The 19,280-nt window shown below is 35.5% G+C and overlaps 1 protein-coding gene across 2 annotated transcripts in view; it reads right to left on the reverse strand.

Annotated features, from left to right (window-relative positions):
- ZFPM2 (zinc finger protein, FOG family member 2) overlaps positions 1-19,280 on the reverse strand; it is a gene marked incomplete at both ends in the record, with an annotated part of 310,316 nt that overhangs the window by 215,479 nt on the left and 75,557 nt on the right. For both annotated transcript variants that reach the window (XM_080339349.1, XM_080339348.1), the window contains one exon: positions 13,997-14,098. In XM_080339349.1, the coding sequence (XP_080195475.1) occupies positions 13,997-14,098 (102 nt within the window). The remainder of the gene's footprint in view (positions 1-13,996; positions 14,099-19,280) is intronic.

Below are 19,280 nucleotides of genomic sequence, written 5' to 3' on the forward strand. Positions count from 1 at the left end.
TGCGCTAAATTAAAAGTTTGTAAATGCTTTGCTAGATGGAAGCCTACAAGATATTTATTTTTTTTTTATTTCTTACTATCTGGAGAGAACAAACAAACAAACATACAAACAAACAAACAAAAGACATTGATTCTATCTTCAAATGCCAGGTTAGTCTGAAAAAATAAATTTAAGCAAGTATTTCTTGAACTGTGCTACAAAGTGGCTTCAGATATTTTCAGATGCTCAAAAGTATGCTTGTTCCTATCTGCCATTAATAACAACGTCCAGGTGGATGAACACTGCCCTGGTGACTGTGGGTAACAGTCTTTCTCTTAAAAAGTCAGTGTATTTGTGAGTCTTATGCAAACAATATATGCATTCATACATTAACCGGTCATTAATAGACTAGTTATTAAATCCATTGGCATCAATGTGTACTCTTCTATTGACTTCAACAGGACCAGAAATTTTAAAGATATATTTTGAGATCTTTAAATTTAAAGACCAAGTTTGACCACCTCCACAGAAAAGAAGAAATTTTTGCCTTCTGTTAGAACCTAAATTAGCACAAGTAATTGCAGAATTTAGGTGCATAGCTGTCCAACAGTATCCCCAGTGCTTATTACCACATTTCTGGAGAGAAGACCATGTTAAACTGAGCGATATTTGACAGCATGTAACTCTACAAACAGGCCCCTGACACCCACAGGGCACCCCAGGCAGTGATGAGTGCTCCAGCTGAAGGTGCCCATGTCAGGTTACAGCAGTCAGCTTCAGGATTTGGTGTTCTTTATTTATGCATATAGACTGCTTAATATAGATAAAGCAAAGCTCTGACTGCTGGTGAGCAAAATAAAGTCATATTTCACAGTTATGATGTCATCAAAGGACTATATTTCATGGCTATAACATCTTTGCAAATATATACATAAAGTGGTATCCCCAAGGAGCACTACGTGCTAAGTCTGCCTGAGGTCCAGCAAGGTGGACCTCCTTAAATTCCATTTAATGTACATTAAGATTTGAATATCAAGGAAGTCTAAATAGCCTGGAGGAAAAAAGGCATTCTGAGTTTCATATACTGTGGCATTCTTGCCATATTACATGAATTTTTCTATATATTATGTGCTACGTTATCTTCAATTCACTCTTTTAACATTTCAGCACACTATTTTCCTTTTATGCATTTATCTGTGCATATATGCTTTATATATTATATGTAATTACAAAATTACAACTCAAGTGAATCTCATATAATATATAACCTATCATTGATGCAGTCTCAGAATTTCAGATCTTGAAAATAGAATTTGATTACTTTATTCACTCTAAAGCAATATCACTGTAATATCAGCCTTAAGCAATATGGGCTGCTAAAATCATTTGGTTCCATTTTTCCAAAAAGGAAAACTGATAGGATTATTTTCGTGATAAATTAATTTTACCATGTAATTGCAATTATGACTTCTAATTAATGAATGGTTTCAGCCTCACTAACTAGGTCAGCATTTTTCTTTTAAAAATATATCATTTTTCTCCTTAGATAAGCATCATGATATGTCCGAGCTTTGGGGAAATGCACAGAGCATTTTTACAGGGCAACGATCCCAGAAGCTGAGAAATGCTGAAAGTAATGTGACATGCTTTGGTACATATTCAAGAGATTTTTTGTGTCTTTTATGAGAAAAAATAAAAAGCAAGCAGATGGCAAAAGGCTTTTTAATAGGAAGGATCACACTTTCTAAGTTCTATCAGAGTATTATTCAATTTTGTGACTAAGTTCCCGGGTATGTAGAACACTATGAGACCAGTAGAGCAACTAATCTATTACATCATGATTGTCAATATGCATACAGCACTGTAGAATATATTGACAAGCGGAAAACTTCAAGGACACGTTCTGTGTAATCAGATGTATTCCTACAGAAAAGTATTAAAGGAACCTGAAGTTAACTTCATGCATCATGTAGGACGGAGTCCAGTGCTCCTCACTGTCCATTCCTCTGTCAGATCATATGTTGCAAGAACTCTTCTCCACTGTCCCCTGAAGATGTCCTCGGGCATGTATACCCCATTTTAAATTCTACATTGCTCCTCTCCCATTCACATCCCTGTCAACAACCTTATCATGCTGTGTTTTGATTCCAGATGATTCACGTGTTGTGGCATGAAGATACAGGAAAGAAAATTAAGTTGTAACTATTAAAACAAGGATTAGCAGGACAAGATGAGAGAAAAAAATATCCTTGGAAGAGGTTCAAAATTTGATGGCTAAAATGTTATGGATATAATAATTAAACTAAATGCTGGCTCTTATCAGAGTGCAACACACCAAAGTATCTGTTGTTTTGTTGCACATTTTTATCTTTTTCTGGTGCTAGAAATAGCCATATAGTTAGAGAGCACCTCTCAAAGAAAATTTCCATTAAAAGTTGAGATCCAATACAAACTTTGAAAAGTTGTCAGTATCAAATGCTAAACAGTTCTGTAACTGGGGATTTTTTTTTCTGCGAATAAGTAAGTCAATAAAAATCATAAAGTACAAATCACAACAGTGAAAGTATTAAGTAAATTAAGTTTAAAATTATACATACTTTATTAGATTACAACAAACAATATGAAGCATTTACAATGTTGTATTACACAAACCTTGAAAACCAGACTGTATTACATCTCAGAAAACTTTTAGTGAATGTTTATCATAAGCACCATCCAGATAGTCTCAGGGTTGTGTTTTGTTCTGTTTTTTTTAATGAGAACTAGTATTTTTATATAAAGCCAAAGATTTAGGAACCAATTAGTGGTTTTGGCACCACAGTATGAGTATCAAACTTCAGACAACTTAATGAAGGGTTTTTTTCACATACTGATGTAATTTGAAATTCAGTCTCCTTTAAGAACCACCCAGCCCAAAATGCATATGCATAACACTCTGGAACAGTATGTCCACAGTATGCATTGTACTGTCTTTCTAAATTATCCACAATAATCCATCTTTGCGGTTTCATGCTGATGAAGCATCTTTAAAATCAACACAGCTATTCTGCCACAAAATCAGAGAAGCACAGACCTGAACAAGCTCACCTTGAATATTTTCTCTAAGTAAAATGATTTTTACCGCTTTATCCTCAATCTTTGAAATATATCAGCCAATGTTTTATTTATAACAAATGATACGCCACTGCATAATCCTACAATACTCATTTTAGACAAAATTACGGAAAATACCGGGAAGTTTTTCTATCTGTAATCTCCAAGAAACTGTTGTGAAGTCAAGTATGGCTGTTCATGTTTTCCAGCTTGAACAAATTGCTTAATGGCCTTGAGGTAGACAAAGTGGGGCAAGGGCAAAGAGTAAGCTATGATGGGAGAAGTTGATTAATTTTTTTCTAAAATATCATAAAACATGCACCAGACACACTAAACGGCTTGTCTACACTGGCAAAACAGGCATACACCACCACCTTCTCCACAAATATGGTTTAATATGCTATAGAGTAAAATATAGGTTTTGGAATCAGCCCTGATTATTAAAACGCTCATTCAGAAAGCTTTGAAATATTTGGGGAAAACAAAAAAAACAACAAAAAACCATGGGCTCAGATGCCCTCTACACAGCTGTTTTAGAAGGTCTAAGCTAATCAGCCATCTGCAGGTAGAACTGGGAACAGTGGCCATTATGCAGCCACAGATCTCCAAACATCGGCTTTAATCCTTATTACTTGTGCTTACCTAAATATCAGCACAGCTATATTATTATACTAGTTTTAGCTCCAGGCCATACTTCTGGATGCTTCGTTCCGCAGTTTCTCACTGATGTTATTAGATCATGTTTAAATAACTAAAGATTTTGTCACTAATCAAAAGTGAGGTCTGATGCTATTAAGAAAACCATGTTTACTTTTGCTGTGTTGGTGAATAAGCAGAGTGATTGCATAGGAGAGTTTACTGTAGCATTTCTGTATGACCATCATTGTTGCACTTTATGAATATCGTTTACAGACACCCTCGTTCAAAGCCGACATCAAGGAGAGAAAATAAGATGTACTACTCATTCCGTACCTTTCCTTTGAGCATGTGATGGTAAAGCACCCTGAAAAATGAACTGTGGTAATTAAAAATCTAAACCCAAACATGTGCTAAGCTGGTCTCACTGGGCTAAACACAGATACTGAGAACATCTGTTGCAATCCCATGACCACAATGTCCAGTTTCCTTTTCTGACTCTAAACCATTCTGGACTGTTTATTTTTTTGGGTAAATACTGCTATCCAGTTTGTCACTCACATGCCACATTCATTTTTTTTACTCTCAGCAAAAGCTAATTCTTTTGAATGGAGCTACAATGGTTCCTGGTGATAACATTTTTGTTGGTTTAGTTATATTATTCCAACTTTTACGATATGATGTCTTAAGAGAGAGTAAATAACAAAAAACACAGGATATGCCACTGAAGCCAACTGAAACCAGCCAATTTAAGAAATAAAGTCACTGGCATCTCTCACCAGGTGTTTGCATCCAGCTGTTGGACTACAGCTTTGCATGGTAAATAACACTATGCTGTGTATATAGTTTAATACATTAACACATCCGTCCTTCAGTTGTTCAAGCCAGTGTTGCTATGCAGTATGCTGCGTGCAAATAATCTTAGCTGAATTAATGAGAAAAACACAACAAAGAACAAAATAGTTGTGGACCGATTACATGTCCCTTTTGATTCTCACCCCATCTGTTTCCAAAACCAGACATTGTTTCCTGGTCCTTTGCAATTACCAGGGTGTTATGTTGCCTTTATGATCAAACTGCAGTGGAGACAGCTGAAAAGTGCAAAGCTTTCTGGCAGCCTCTGCAGGTCCCTTGGCGCATGAAACTACAAGAAACAATGTATTGTAATGCAGATGTTCAATGATTCCCTGCAGAATTTCATAGACTAGGAGTCCTTCACCGTGTGACCTACAGGGATTTGTACTTTACATAATATCCACTATATAGCATATGATGTCCAGAGCAAAGTACGAAGTGAATCTGATCATTCGTCCCTTGCACATGCTTCTCCCAGCTATCAACTTTTTGTCAGAGAACACGAAGTCTTTTGTGCTTCAAACGTAAATGACAACCAAAATAGAATACATTTCTAATGTGTATCACCTTTCATTCAGAGTTCAACGCCTTTTGAGTCAGGTCAACATTATTGCCTTATGCTGGACATCCTCAAGAACAAAAGAATTTAGGAAGATACCAGATCAATTTCAAATCTCCACAGTCTGGAAACTTGCTTACTTGCATATTAAGATGGTTTCCAAAGAACAATTTACAGCTAACATACTGAAAAATAAAAAGCCTTGCTATGTCAACTAAATATCTCACAAATGGGTAAATAAAGGTCCAGGAATAATAAATGAATAACATCAACTAAAAATTTGATAGACTTGAAGGTTTTAGATAGTTTCACATTTCTGAAGCATTTTGAATAGCATAAAAATGAAGTTTGCACATGAAAATATTCTTAAAGGACAATTGTTTAAATAAAATTAAAATACTCCAAATGTGAAACGTGCACACAAAAAAATGTTACTTCTAAACAAAGTTCATTTCTACAGGAACTAATTTTTAAATTCCATTTAAATTCGCATATACATGTTAACTGTCTGAAACAATGATAAGGAAATGGCATCCCAACTGACAGAGCAGTTGGAATGCCTGACAAGGGCTCAAATATTCAGTGATGAACTTGCTGCTTTTTGATATTTTAAGTTGCAAGTCAAATGAGGTAATGCTTACCCCCAAGTTTACAGAATCCCACTATATTTGAACCTTGAATTGTGAAAGGGATGCTATAAATGTCACCATAACAGGTTATATCAAGAGAGAAAATATCTCTAGGTTTTCAAAATTTAATATTGCCTAGTCACATGATTGTAGGGGAATTATATTATACCTCAATTTTCTCTTGTGACCACTATTTCTGGCTAGTGGGCACCTTTTCATTTTGTCAAAGTGTGGACATTTTCATTTGTCAGCTGTGACCAGACAATGAAAATTCTCCCCGACTTGATTGTATCTATTACACATGCTCAGTAGGTCATGCAGCAGCTTGTTTCCCACAGAAGTCAAATTTGCGTGTGGGAAAGATGACAGCAAAGGTTTGGTTGCTACTTCCACGTGAGTTCATGTAGCCACTCACCTTCTCATCTTTCAGGCCTGTACAGGGAGCAGTCTGCCAACAGGATCAATTGCCAATTTCTGTACTAAGTGTCTGATGAAGGTAAAGGAAGGTTAATTGCATGTGCCAAAGAATGGTTCTGGGCACTGAGGCCACGTAAAGCCGTATTTGTGTGCTGGGAGATTTCCTCAGCCTTTACATGGGTGACTGCACACAAACTACCTCCGGAGAATGGTCCCTGCAATGCTGTAACCCCTGCACCTTGGTATCTGCTTGGGCAGTGTCAGCTGGCCTCACCCAAAATCACACCAGGGACCATTTTAAAACTTTACAAGTACACACTACTCAGCTTCTGTCACTACTGAATTCACTAACACGGGTGTAGCCTATTTTTCCTTACAGTTCTTAGCCCTGCATCTTCTCATTATGAGACAGAAATGTGCTCATCAGCAAAGAGCAGAGCGGTGAGGCCCTGGGGCAGCTCCTACAGCCAGCAGAGCGATCCCTCAGTCCCAGCTGGGCAGGGCAAGATAGATATCCTGGTGCTCCTATAAAATGGTCCCAGGTTGTACACTAAGAATTACTTTTACAATATAATATATTCAAATATTAATTCTTACAATCATCTGATGATATAAGAATCTCAAGTTTTATTTCCAAACAATGGGGTAGGGGTAAACTTCAAGAGTTCATGATTTTAGCAGGGAGTCCCAATGATGTATGGATGAAGTCCCTAAGTTGTAGGCACTAACTACATCATAAAGGTCAAACAAGTTGAACACAGTGACATAGTGCAAGGGTACTTGGGGAACAGTGGTTTTAGTCAATGATCAGATCTAAAATGGAATGATGCAGACTTCTGCAGATAGAGTTTCAGGTCATCAACACAAATTTGGGCTATGAATGGAACACAGCTGGGAATATTACCGTCCTTGGAGACTTGGATCAGTTCCATATACAAGATTGAAAATTATTTGAAGTCCTGTATTCAACACACAGGGGTGATAACCTCTTAAAACGGCCCCAGTATCAGAATCCAAACCATTAAGTCAGTGGTCCACTAGCACTTACTTCACTTACCTTAGCAGCATTCAAGTGTCAAAACAAGACCTGCAGTGCCAGGGCTAACCTGATGACCATTACCCCCTTACTTTTGCTATTATTTGTCTGCACAGCCTCCTCCTGGTTCCAAAGCAGTGATGGAAACCAGATCAAGATCCCCAGAAATCCTCCCCTGCTTCTCCCATGTCCCCTCCCAACCCTCAGTATGGTAGCCCGGCTCTCTGCTTTTAATCCAATATCCACTTCACTACAGAAGATTTATTTAGACTGCCTCTTGTTTCATAAAGGGCTCCAAAAGTCTGTAGTGTTTTTTGACACTTTGTTATAATGTTTCTATGACCCCCCTACCCCCTCCTCATATACCAGCCCACCACCCAGCCTCATTTTCATATGGATACAAAGCATCAGGATAAAATGATGGTTCATTATAGTGGTACAGAGCTCTTATCTTCATCCGGCAAGAGTCATTTCCTTCCAAAGATTGAAATGCAAATGTGAAAATTAATGATAACTGCATTATCTGATAGCAGAGATAATACCGATTCACTGTCAGAGTAACACACAGTCGTTCTATGATTTCCTCTGCTTCTTCACAATATTCTTCTTACTGTCAGACTATATCTATGGTTAACTATGTTTCATGGATTTTTGTTAATTTACATCAAATAGCATTTCCAAGATCTTATATCTACCACATTTCCCCAATCAAAAAAGAAATGAAATCAGGACAGTAATCTCCAAGTCCTTCTTAGGACTGATTTAAAAAGAAAGAAAGGGGGGGAAAAAAAAAAAAAGGGGGAGGGAAAAAAAAAGTAAAAATGGGAAAAAAAACCCTATCATTAATGTCTGTTTCCATCTTGCAGTGGTCTACCAACCATTCCAATCTATATTATACACTTTTGCTTTGTAACCTGAACTAAATAGTGCAGAGTAAACCCAACAATCAATAAATATTTACAGTGATTCCTGCGAATGGTTACAGGAAATCTATCCAGAAAAGGTTTTCAAACTATCTTTTCTAGCAGGTAAATTGTGAATCTGGCATGTCAGACGTTCACTAGAACCCTTCTGATCTACATCTAACTGAAGCAATTCTCTGTTATTAGAAATGAATAGCAGCATAACTCAGTATATCATGACTTTAAAGCACTATTTGATTTTTTGTTTAGTATTTTTCTTACACTTTCTGATACATTTTAAGAAAAACATCAACCTGTAATACTAATTAAAAGAAACCTAGAGTGTGCTACCTTGAACTATCCTTTGTACTTTTTTTCAATGGTTCTCTGATATTTGTATATGAGTTATGGCGAGTCTTCTAGGATGTACCCATGAGTTGTGATTTCATCCTGCTTTATATTATCAATAGCAGAAGCTCTGTTCTCTGCTGATTTACTAGAGGCAGAATTTTACACAGGAAAACTTTCACTTCATGCGGAGATCAATGTAAACAATACATAAAAAATGAACATAAAATGACAATGAGAGTTTAAGGTCTTATTTTCCACACCATAGTTTTATTTTCATTTTGGATATGTGGACAAATCACATGTTCTCACTTTCTATGAAAAATTCAGACACCTTTCAAAAGAACTTCTAAGACTGACTTTCAAGACTATCCAAGTCACAAAATCAGCACATTCTGCAAGAAAGCTGTGTTCTTTTACAGCTATGAAGGTAAGAAATCACGTAGGGAACAAGGGCAATCTAGTTGACAGTATACTGCATGTGAATTAAGAAAAAAATCCCTCTTCAGGACCAAGATTTTCTGAGTGGCATTAATTTCACCTTTGTGAATGCCCCATACCGAGTTGCCCAACTGCTAAAACAGAGAATATTTCTGTGTCATAAGAGGCAGATACAACTTCCCCGACAGCTGAAACACTCACTGGTTATGGGATCTCTGTGGGAAGAAAGTCAAAAGAACTGAGCACACAGGAAGGTGGAGTGGGTTTGGAAAATGTTTTTGGCTTAGTCAGAAACAGTAGATTGTGTCCCATCTGTCTACAGTGAAAGAACTTTCCCTTGCATATTACTCACATAATAGGTACGGGATGTCTTCTACTGTATTGTTTTATTCCATCACTACAGAATAATACCACAGAATTTAGAAGAGCACAGAGAATTTAGCATTCTTAGCATGGCTGGAATACACAATTACTGGAGAAATAAAAATTGGGAGTTCTTTATGTGGAGGACTGCTAGTACTTTTTCACGATAAATGCATCCAAATGGTATAATATTTATACAAGTAATATATAGGATATTCATTTATTCATTCCATTTTAGTTACATGGAATTATTATGGTTAGCCAGTCTAACTTCTCCGCTAGGGGAATCTACCCTTATTTAAAAAGTCCAGTGTTTACCACAGAACTGGATCATGTTCTCTAGGAAAGTATCTCATCCTGAATGTAAATGTTTCTAATGACAAATGCATGACTTTTCACAAGATGTTCCAATAAGTAATTTTTTAAGCACTAAAATCTGTTCTTTGTGTCTGAAACGGCGGAGCTCCAATGTCCATTTAATCTTCTGATACTTTTGCTAGAAAGGTGCCCATTGTTATCAGATTTTCTCTCTGAATTTAAAACAGGTTGAAATCAGGTTGTCCTTTAATATTTTATTTGATAAAATAAATATGAAAAAGACCTAGACTTTTTCATACCAATCCTTTCAATATTCTAGTATGCTTCTCTAAACCTGTTTAAAATTTTAAAATCATTCTTGAAGTGTTAATGCAGGACACAGAACCCCATTTCACCATCAAACAAGACTGTTAAACACACAAGCAGGAGACTTGAGAACCCACACATACTCTTTGGCCACAACTCTTTTGGGCTCAACCCTGGTTCACTAAATCCCAAGACTATCAGAGTGCTTAAATTAGCTCAGATTTAGCAGATTTAACACATCGATCAGTTGTTGACAGAAGTACAGTCATCACTTACAGACAAATAGGTTTTCCAGCACAAATATATTTTAAGCAGGCTAGATATATTTAAATTACCCTATCATTTTTCCTGTCCCCTGTAACTATTAAAAGCCCTGACTTCTAATAGATCAATACCAATTTTCTAATATTTTTTTTTCTTACCACATTTTAAAATGTCATCTTACTATCACTAATGAAGCTACTGAGAGATTTTTAGTTACTTTTTACTTTTTTCTTTTTTTCTTTTAGTCAGGTATTACAGTTCCTAGCATCTGGTTACATTCACTGTTTCCCCATTCATTTTCAGCTTGTATTTTTCTATGTGTTGGGTTGGTTTGTTTTTTGTTTGGTTTGTTGTTTGGTTGGTTAGGGTTTTTTGGTGGTATTTTGTTTTGTGGGGTTTTGTTTGTTTATTTGGGTTTTGGTTTTGTTTGTTTGTTTAAATTCCCTTCCAGGTAAAGTCAACATTGCCTTCATTTTTATTATAATATTTGGAAACTCTTAAACATTTCCAAGTTATGATTAATACTGTTTCATTCAAATCTTTTCTCCCTTTTGATACAGTTCATATTTGCTGTCTCTTAAAATGACAAGTACAGTGGGATGAACAATACAGGCATGACCACGAGATCATAAACAAGCACTAATTTCTAATTCTGTAAACAATTTTTCTTTGTCCTTCAAGATGACATAAAATAGGTAATTTCTTTATATTGCATTCAACAATATTTTAGTTGAGGGGCGTGCTATCTGAAATTTTCAGAGATTTTAATAAAGTTCTGGTATGAAAGCATAGAACCTCTAGGATATTTCATTCATAGTTCCCCAAGTTCTTACATAGAACAGATATCCAATAAAAAAGGGAATGATCCTGTTCTCCCATGTGATGGATGGTCTGTAGAAGACATGCAGGAGATCTGCCTTTTGTTTAATATGTGTCAAAACACTGAGCGCTGGTCTCACATACACTGATATCCTAGCAACAATACAAAGGGTATAAAACTATAAACATCTACATGTATCAAGCCGTCCAACTGATAGCAAACAGTATATTTAAAGCTATAAAATGACCTCTGCTTCCACGTTAAAAAACACAAATCTTTTCATATATATATATATATATATATATATATATATATATATATTTTAACCCCAGTCTTGCTTTGCAGACTCTTTCTATTCCTTGGACTGGCTATAATGGCAAAGGATTGGGTCCTTTACTCTGTGTTCACATACAGTCTACTGACCTCCGTTTCCATCATTTTAGAATAGTCTTCTCATTTAAAATAATTTTTTAAAAGTGAGGACAAAACCAATGAAAATTGAGGATAGTTTAAAAAACATTCAGGTAACACTCAAGGTGACTACAGAGTGTAGGCATTATCTGTGCAATTCCTTGATGGTCAGTGAAGGTCACAAGACTCTGTGATCTGCAAGATTGCTTCAGCAGAAACTCTTTGAAGCTACAGCACATTTAACTTTAGATTTTTCTTCATAAAAGTATTCTAATTACAAAGGCTTGGGAACGCATGCGAAGCATTTAACAATGCAAATTTTCAAACAAAATAAAACTCTAATTAATGCCAGAAGCTTAATTTTGACTCAGCCGTGAGCAAGTTTTCACTAATGAATAACTCACAGAACTTCAGTACTGGCAAGTACTGGCTCTGAAAATAACAATATGTTCTCTTAGTGCTAAAAAAAGAAAAAAAAATGAAATAACAAAAAAGCTCTACTATTTATATGAATCCTTGAGTTGTCACAGTTCACATTATCAGCTGACAGTAACTTGTATCATGCAGAACACAGTCATTGTTGGATTAGAGAGCTCCACTTCAGTAAGGAGACCAGAGGCAGACCAGGTAACAAAGGTCATCAGCTCTCTGAGGTGACATCTCTACTATGACTTGGTAAAGTTGCTGAATAAAAGTTCTTAATGATTCTGTTTGTGCTGTGCTAAAATATGTTCCTAAATAAGTAAAGTATTGCAAGCCTTTTTTTTTTCCCCAAGGATCTGAAAGTTCTCTTTGCATTGCATGGTGGAAAATGATCTTCCGTTGATTTTTTATTTTTCTGTCTAAGTTAATAACCAAATTCATTTCACAAAGCATGCATGATGGAGAGCACGGCATGTGGTATCTATCCACTCCTTTCTTTGTGCATATTATACCCCTGTAAAGAACCAATATTTAAATAAAACAAAAATGCTCATTTCATGTTGGTGGTCATCAGTTTTCTGAAGTCAAAATGAATTTTCCCACGTTCAGCTTTGAGTTCCATCTTATCCCATGTCAAAACTACCAATAAATATTACAAGAACTATACACAGCTTACTGATTTTTTTTCCAACAAAATAAAAAATACTCCTTTTGATCCATACTGTCATAGAAGATCTCTCTGAAACATTTGTAGAAGATAGATAGCTCATATAAAAGGCAGTAACAGCCCACAAAATATTCAACAATGTTGAAATACACTAAAACCAAAAAAGTAACAAAAAACTACTTATTTCAGATAGAGTTTATTGATAATAAAATTAAAAACAACTCATATGTTAATCATTGACAACCTTTAAGTTTACTACGAAGCTGGAAAAGGCCATTCTGAGATATCCAAAGATGTTTCTATCTCTTTAAAATATACAGTGATGGTATTTTAATACTAAATCTTGTTTTCACATAACACCATAGTGCTTTATACAGAATATCAACTTATTTGTGAATTATCATTAAGAACATTTGAAATAACACCATAATAATTAGACATCCTACGTCTTCATTTTTGTTTGCGTTATATTTTCCAGCTACAGGTTTCTGAAAATTACCAGTAGTTTTGCTCTTCTCTTCAAGAAGAGCATACAGGAATTTTCAAAATCAAGAAAGGATGAAAATGTGATTGAAATATAGGATTTTGTTCTAATGAAATATTATTACTGGAACTCTTTTTTGATGTACTCATCCTTTTTAGGAAAAATTTCTGTAAGAGACAGAGCTGTCCTGAGCATATGCTTGGCTTCAGATGTACATGTTCCAACAACACTATTAAAATATAGTAAGTATAATGGATTTTTAAGGCTCATTCCAGAATCCATACCCATGAAAACACTGCATTGAATTCAACTGCACGATCGCCTAATTGAGAAATGCAATGTACTCGTCTTCAGTACTTTTATGGTACAACAGGGGTTTTGCATATTGATACTGAAAAGATACTTGGAAAGTATTCCCATGTTACCATCACATCTATCTTAGCAATGCTATGTTTGCACCAACTTCACTGTGCATAATAGTTACTATGAATTACTGGTTTATTGTGAAGTTATTACACTGCATTGACTGCAATCCAAGGCATGCTAAATGATTTCTATCAAGCTAAAGCAGGTAAACGGAGTCCTTGAAAATGTCAGTAGATACCATTCCTATTTGTTAAGCTCAGCACGTTTCTAAATGTAGGCACAAAGCTCGAGTACAGAGACAGGCATTTGGTTGCTCTTCTGGCTTCAGAAAACAGCAGAAAAGCTTCTACCTTAATATAACCATGGAACTGAGAACTTACTGATAATTTTTTTTATCCTAAAATTCCAAGCAGCAACAACATTTTCCTTTATATAAAGCAGGTATGTAAGGCATTTTATTTTGAACAGTTTACAAAATGGTATAGCCAAAATGTTTTTTTACTCAAGACCTTTATCTTAGTACTTATTCATCAATGTCCTGAAGTTGAAAGGATCACAAAGAAACAGTTCTTTAAAAATCAATGCAAAGCAAAACACATCTACTAAAATAAGAATATTAAAAAAAAATAATGGAACCTAGTTTAAGAAATTCTCTTGTTTTTCAGTTGTTTTTTCCTACCTGGCCCATCCCAATCTTCAGTCTCCACAGCAAGCTGCCCTGGTTTCTCTGACCTTGCATCAGCATCAGATTCTGCTGCCTCCTGGATGCCTTCTTCATTGCCTGAAAAAAACAATCAAAGAAATATGGTATTGACATATTTCAATAGCAACTTTTAGGCAGAGCTCCTACAATATCCAAACAACTGCTTACATGTGTAAGTAAAAACATATGCATGCCTATAAAGAGAGAAAATGAAAAAATAATATTATTAGACACGCAAATATCTGTGAGTTCCCAGTGATTTAAACAAGCCCTCAGCATTCAATGCTTCCAGTTCTGTGGAGAGATGAATCTTGGAAACTAGTGTTTACTCCAGATACTTAAAAAACAGAACCACAACTTACATCAAATTCTGTAAAACAATGAATAGAAAGTCATTAAGTTTGTATGCACAAATAAGAGAAAGAAATCGTCTTGTTACTCCCCAGGAACATACACTTGCAGTTACGTGTTTTCTTGAACTGACACCTAACTGTTTCTTATGCATTGCGGATTACACATCAAGTACAAAAATATGGTCTACTAAAGGTTCCTGCTTTTCAGGCAACTAGTGGAGAGCTATGCTGTGGTATTTCAGCATTTAAGGAATTTGCCCTTAAAGGTCATAATCTACCAGCAAGTCTCTATGATAATTTGCTCCCTATCAAGCTTTATCTAAAGAAATGCAAAATTTCTGATGAACTGTAGAATTTCCACCATCCAGAAGTACTGTAGAACATCTGTCTGCCTTCAGTAATTATGCACTATAAGGTTGTATATAGGACACATGGAAAACTATGATAAGGTTATTTTTTTACTTGAGGAACCCCTTACTGAAAGTGCGGTTATTTCAGTTAAACAAAGTTTCTAGGCAAGCTCCATGCACAAATAATTTTAAATAAGTGCTACAAAAAATTACAGTGAGGTTGAAAGGTTCAGGTATCAACACAAAATAACCTGGCCACAGCGATGTGTTAAATGACATATCCAAGGGCTTATCCAGGCCAATACTTTACTGTATTTGTAGGGATTTTTTGTCTGGTTGGTTGGGGTGGGTTCGTTTGTTTTTTGTTGTTTTGTTTTTAATTTTTTACTACTCATCAATCCAAGAAACTCTTGCATAGGAAGACACTATGTACACAATTAATTACATCAGTCAAATAGGACTGAATTATGGTATAATTTTTTCAGCAATCTTGAAGTTAACTTTTTTAGAAATGATGTCTAATAGAAAAGTGGCACCACTAGAAAAGTAAGTATGTGTATTTAAGAATCTGAAAATCAGACTGTTGATTTGACAATCGGAGAGCAAGAAGGAGCAAAATGCACAGCAATAAAACAGTAACTTGTAATTTTTTCCCACTCATGATAACAAAAGCTTTTATTAGCAACATAGGTAAAGAAATGTGATTACAAGAAACCATGCCAGATCCCCATCCATTATCATTGGAGCTATATTTATACCAGATAAGATTGTGACCCAGAGTTTTCAAGTACATGAGTATATACAAACACCATAAAGTATTAACTTATGTGCACATGTAACATCTCATAATAACACATTCTTCCTTGCATTCATAAAACAAACAGTTTTTCAAATCTGAAGTATAAGACCCTGGTAAACTACTTCTCACACAAACACAATACTCACAATACTGTATTCACTCCAGACTTTGATAACTAAAATGCAGTTCAGTGTATCTGTAGTACTAAAAATATAGTCCAGTGTTTATAGGCACTTAAAGCTAAAAGACATCACTGATATCTTGTATAATTTTTCTGTTAAACACACTGTATATTGTTTCCAGGCATTTGAAGTTCACATGCTTCAGTTCAACCCGAAGTTACCTTTCAGAACACAGTCCTAAATACCCACATGCTGAAAAAGCTATCTAGTTTCTTACAAGTAGTTTTAGCAATTATTTGGTTTTGAATTAGCATGTATATAGTTATTTAGTAGTAACCAAACAGAGCTTTGATTTTTTTCCAGATATTTTTACCTTCATATTTCTGCCTTCATAGATACTTATTTATAGCTGCAACAAATTGTTCTTTATTGGAGAGACACAAAGGACAATTTTCCAAGGTTCAAACCTGGCAAAATCAACTCCAGTTTTCTCCAAAATGTGGGAAAGCACTTCACAGCAAGGGCAATCCTGATTAGGAGTTTCTAACTCAAGCTCTTTCAGAATACAAAGCTCTTAAAATGTTCCTTGCATGGAATTTTTCTACTAAAGAAAATGTTTTTCTCCCATGGTAAACAATAGATCTCCATGAACTCAATCAGAACAACAACTATCAAAGAAGTATTAATAAGAAGAATTCTTTTAGATAGAGTCCAAGCATGGAAAATTTTATCTCCAAAATATAAGTTTTTCCAAGCTATAACGTATGCAAACCTGGAGTTATCATGCAAATTTGAGCATTCTTTCAATCAATGCAACCAACCAGAACATCAAACAAACAAAACTATCAGAACTGAAAGAGGAGGAGAAACTTACGTGAAAGGATTGGGTTGAAGGGCAAAAGGAGGACAGAATTACAGCTAAGGTATACAACCTACGGCACACAGTAGTTAAGTATTTGGGAGATGAGGAAAGATCTAAAAAATGCATGTTAGCAGATGGCTTAACTTTTCACTAACTTGCTTTTTCAGCCTTTCGTGAAGTACAGTGTGTTACATGTTTTCAAGTTTTCATGCATTAATGCATGTTTCGTGCAAATGGAATAGAAGAAAATGTGCAGAATTTACAATAAGGAAAACTTTATTTTGCATCTAGAAGTATTTAAAATTATTTTCATTGATGTTTTCTATTATTCAACAACTACCACATCCATGCATTGCACACCTGACATACCACAACACTGATTCCTCCTGTTCCCTCTGCACTGAAGGGATCTGCTTGTGCCATCACCCAGCGCTATGTTATCTGTGGGCTTCAGAACCCACCATAAAAGCAAGTCTATCCCAGGCTCACCTGAGCACCACAGTCAGATGAACATGGACAACCAAGTCAGTCCATTTGGAGCATGAGACACTGCAACTTTTAGAAGCCAAGAGGAGGCTTAGCACAAGAGCTGATAACAGAACACATCTCTCAGGCTTTTTTATTTTCTTTCCCTTTACTTAATGCTGCTTTAGCAGCTACCATTTGTTCAGCACAAAGGAGTTTATTTTGTTACAGAATTTATTTTCTTTCCATTGTTTACTCTTTTTGTTCACTTACTGACTATTTTCCAGTCTCAATAAGACTATTTTTTAATATTTATTTTAAAACTGATTACATTTTTCTTCAATTTACAGGTGTAGACATTTAATTGGATCCAGGACAACTTTTCTTCCTTCTTCCAAGTAAAATCAAGTGCTTTTTGCCTTATACATACCACCTATTTTGCTACTAACCTGCTGATTCCTTTACAGTGCCATTGTTTTCATTTTTCCTCATGCTTATTTCTTCAGTTTGCTGCTCAATTACATTTTCTATTTAAGGTAAAGGAGAAGCAACTTTTTACCATTAACACCAAAGCGTGGTCTAGACATATCAGCAATGATGAATGCTCTAAAATGAAGTAAAACCTGCTTCTGTTTAAGTTTTTCCTTCCGGCAACTAAGATCAGTAAAGGAATTCTGTCCTTTAAAAGAACATCATTGAATTAAAAAAAAATATACATATATATACTCATATGAGCAAGAACTATAATGTTAAATAGTACATTTAGTCATGAGTCAATTAAGTCTACTGGATTTTCAGTTATTTCTCTATATTTGGTATTAAAGCTACACTTTGGGCAGAATTCGTCCCCTCTGACCTGAGATGTCTGAAAGTTAAGCAAGTCCACACTAGTTCTGTAGGTGCTGCTAGAGACAGGGAAGAGAAACCCCCCCAGTGACTCATCCTGCTTGAGGATGCCTGAGATCCACGACCCCTCTTGCTGTCTGCGATAGTTGAAATGAATCATCCTCTGAAAGACACAGCTTAGACTAGGAACCTATCTTTAGCCAGCTAAAGTTACGTGAAACAAATCTCTGCCTTATGCTAAAGTGCTGAATACACAGAATACTGCTTAACTAAGAGGAAAAAAAAAAAGTCTTATTCAAACAACTTCAACACTGTAATGTGAATAGAAGTTCTATCTTGACCTTACTGTTTCTTACCAACATTAACTGTTTCTGTTGCCCTACAAAAACAGTTTAAGGTTTCTTAATGTGGTTTTTAATATTCTAGTGTTTATCCAATAGATGCAAGTAAACACATTAAACCACTGTAATTCAAAGTGGTACGGCTGGCCAAGGGAATCTGAAGACTGTAAAAAGAGACATATTAACAGAAAAATGAGAGGGAGAACTCTAACATCTCCGACAACACTGACAGGCAGGAAAAAAGGGACTTGAATATTAACAAGTAATTTCAATTTAATCTTTTTAACAAATTAAAGACTTCCCAATTTGTACTTAATCAGCTTGTACCACAAGTAGTTGTGGTATTTTAAAGCAGAACGTGGGTTAGCAGCTCTTCTCAACCCTGCTGATTTAATCCATGTTGTTCCTATCACTATTAGGCTCTTACAGAAAGTCTCGTATAATAAAACTATTGAACTTTCTTGACTAGGAATGCCATAGCAGCTGTTAGTCACTCTATAATGTATTTTGCAATCAGCTAAATCAACAAAGTATTTTTAACAATGAACAGTTCAGAACTGACAGATCTACTTTCTTGTTCACAACTGCTTATCACAGCATAGATATCATATATGTTTGCCAGGTGCTTCCTATAGTTAGGATACCTTCACAGAAGCCGCTCACAAAAGATAAGGTCATAAAAGAGATGAAAAATGTGCAAGCTTCATACACTCATGGTTTTATCATCAGACAAAATAGCTTTGGGTGAAGAACTGTACCAGCCACAAACAGTACACAGCAGCTTCTATTAGAGTGAGAGAACATTAAAACCTTGAAATTCAGTTTGTGCTCATTCTTCCTGGCAGCATAAATGTAAACTTAAATTGTTAACATCCTAATACAGCTGTTCAGAGTGAAACATCACTTCTCAATTATAATAAATCAATTCAGAAATAAATTGTTACAAAGCCTGTAGCATTCTGTACTGCCAAAAGAGAAAACAGACACGATGCAGAGACCTGGGGAGTCATTCACTGTAGACTTTAATTTCGCAAGGTACATAACCTTACATATATTCACAGGCCAATGAGACTGGTCTTGGAGGAACAGCTTTTTTGGTGACATGGGGGAAGGGGCCCTTTC

This window comes from Nesoenas mayeri, assembly GCF_963082525.1.
Source record: "Nesoenas mayeri genome assembly, chromosome: 2".
Taxonomy (NCBI): Eukaryota; Metazoa; Chordata; class Aves; order Columbiformes; family Columbidae; genus Nesoenas; species Nesoenas mayeri.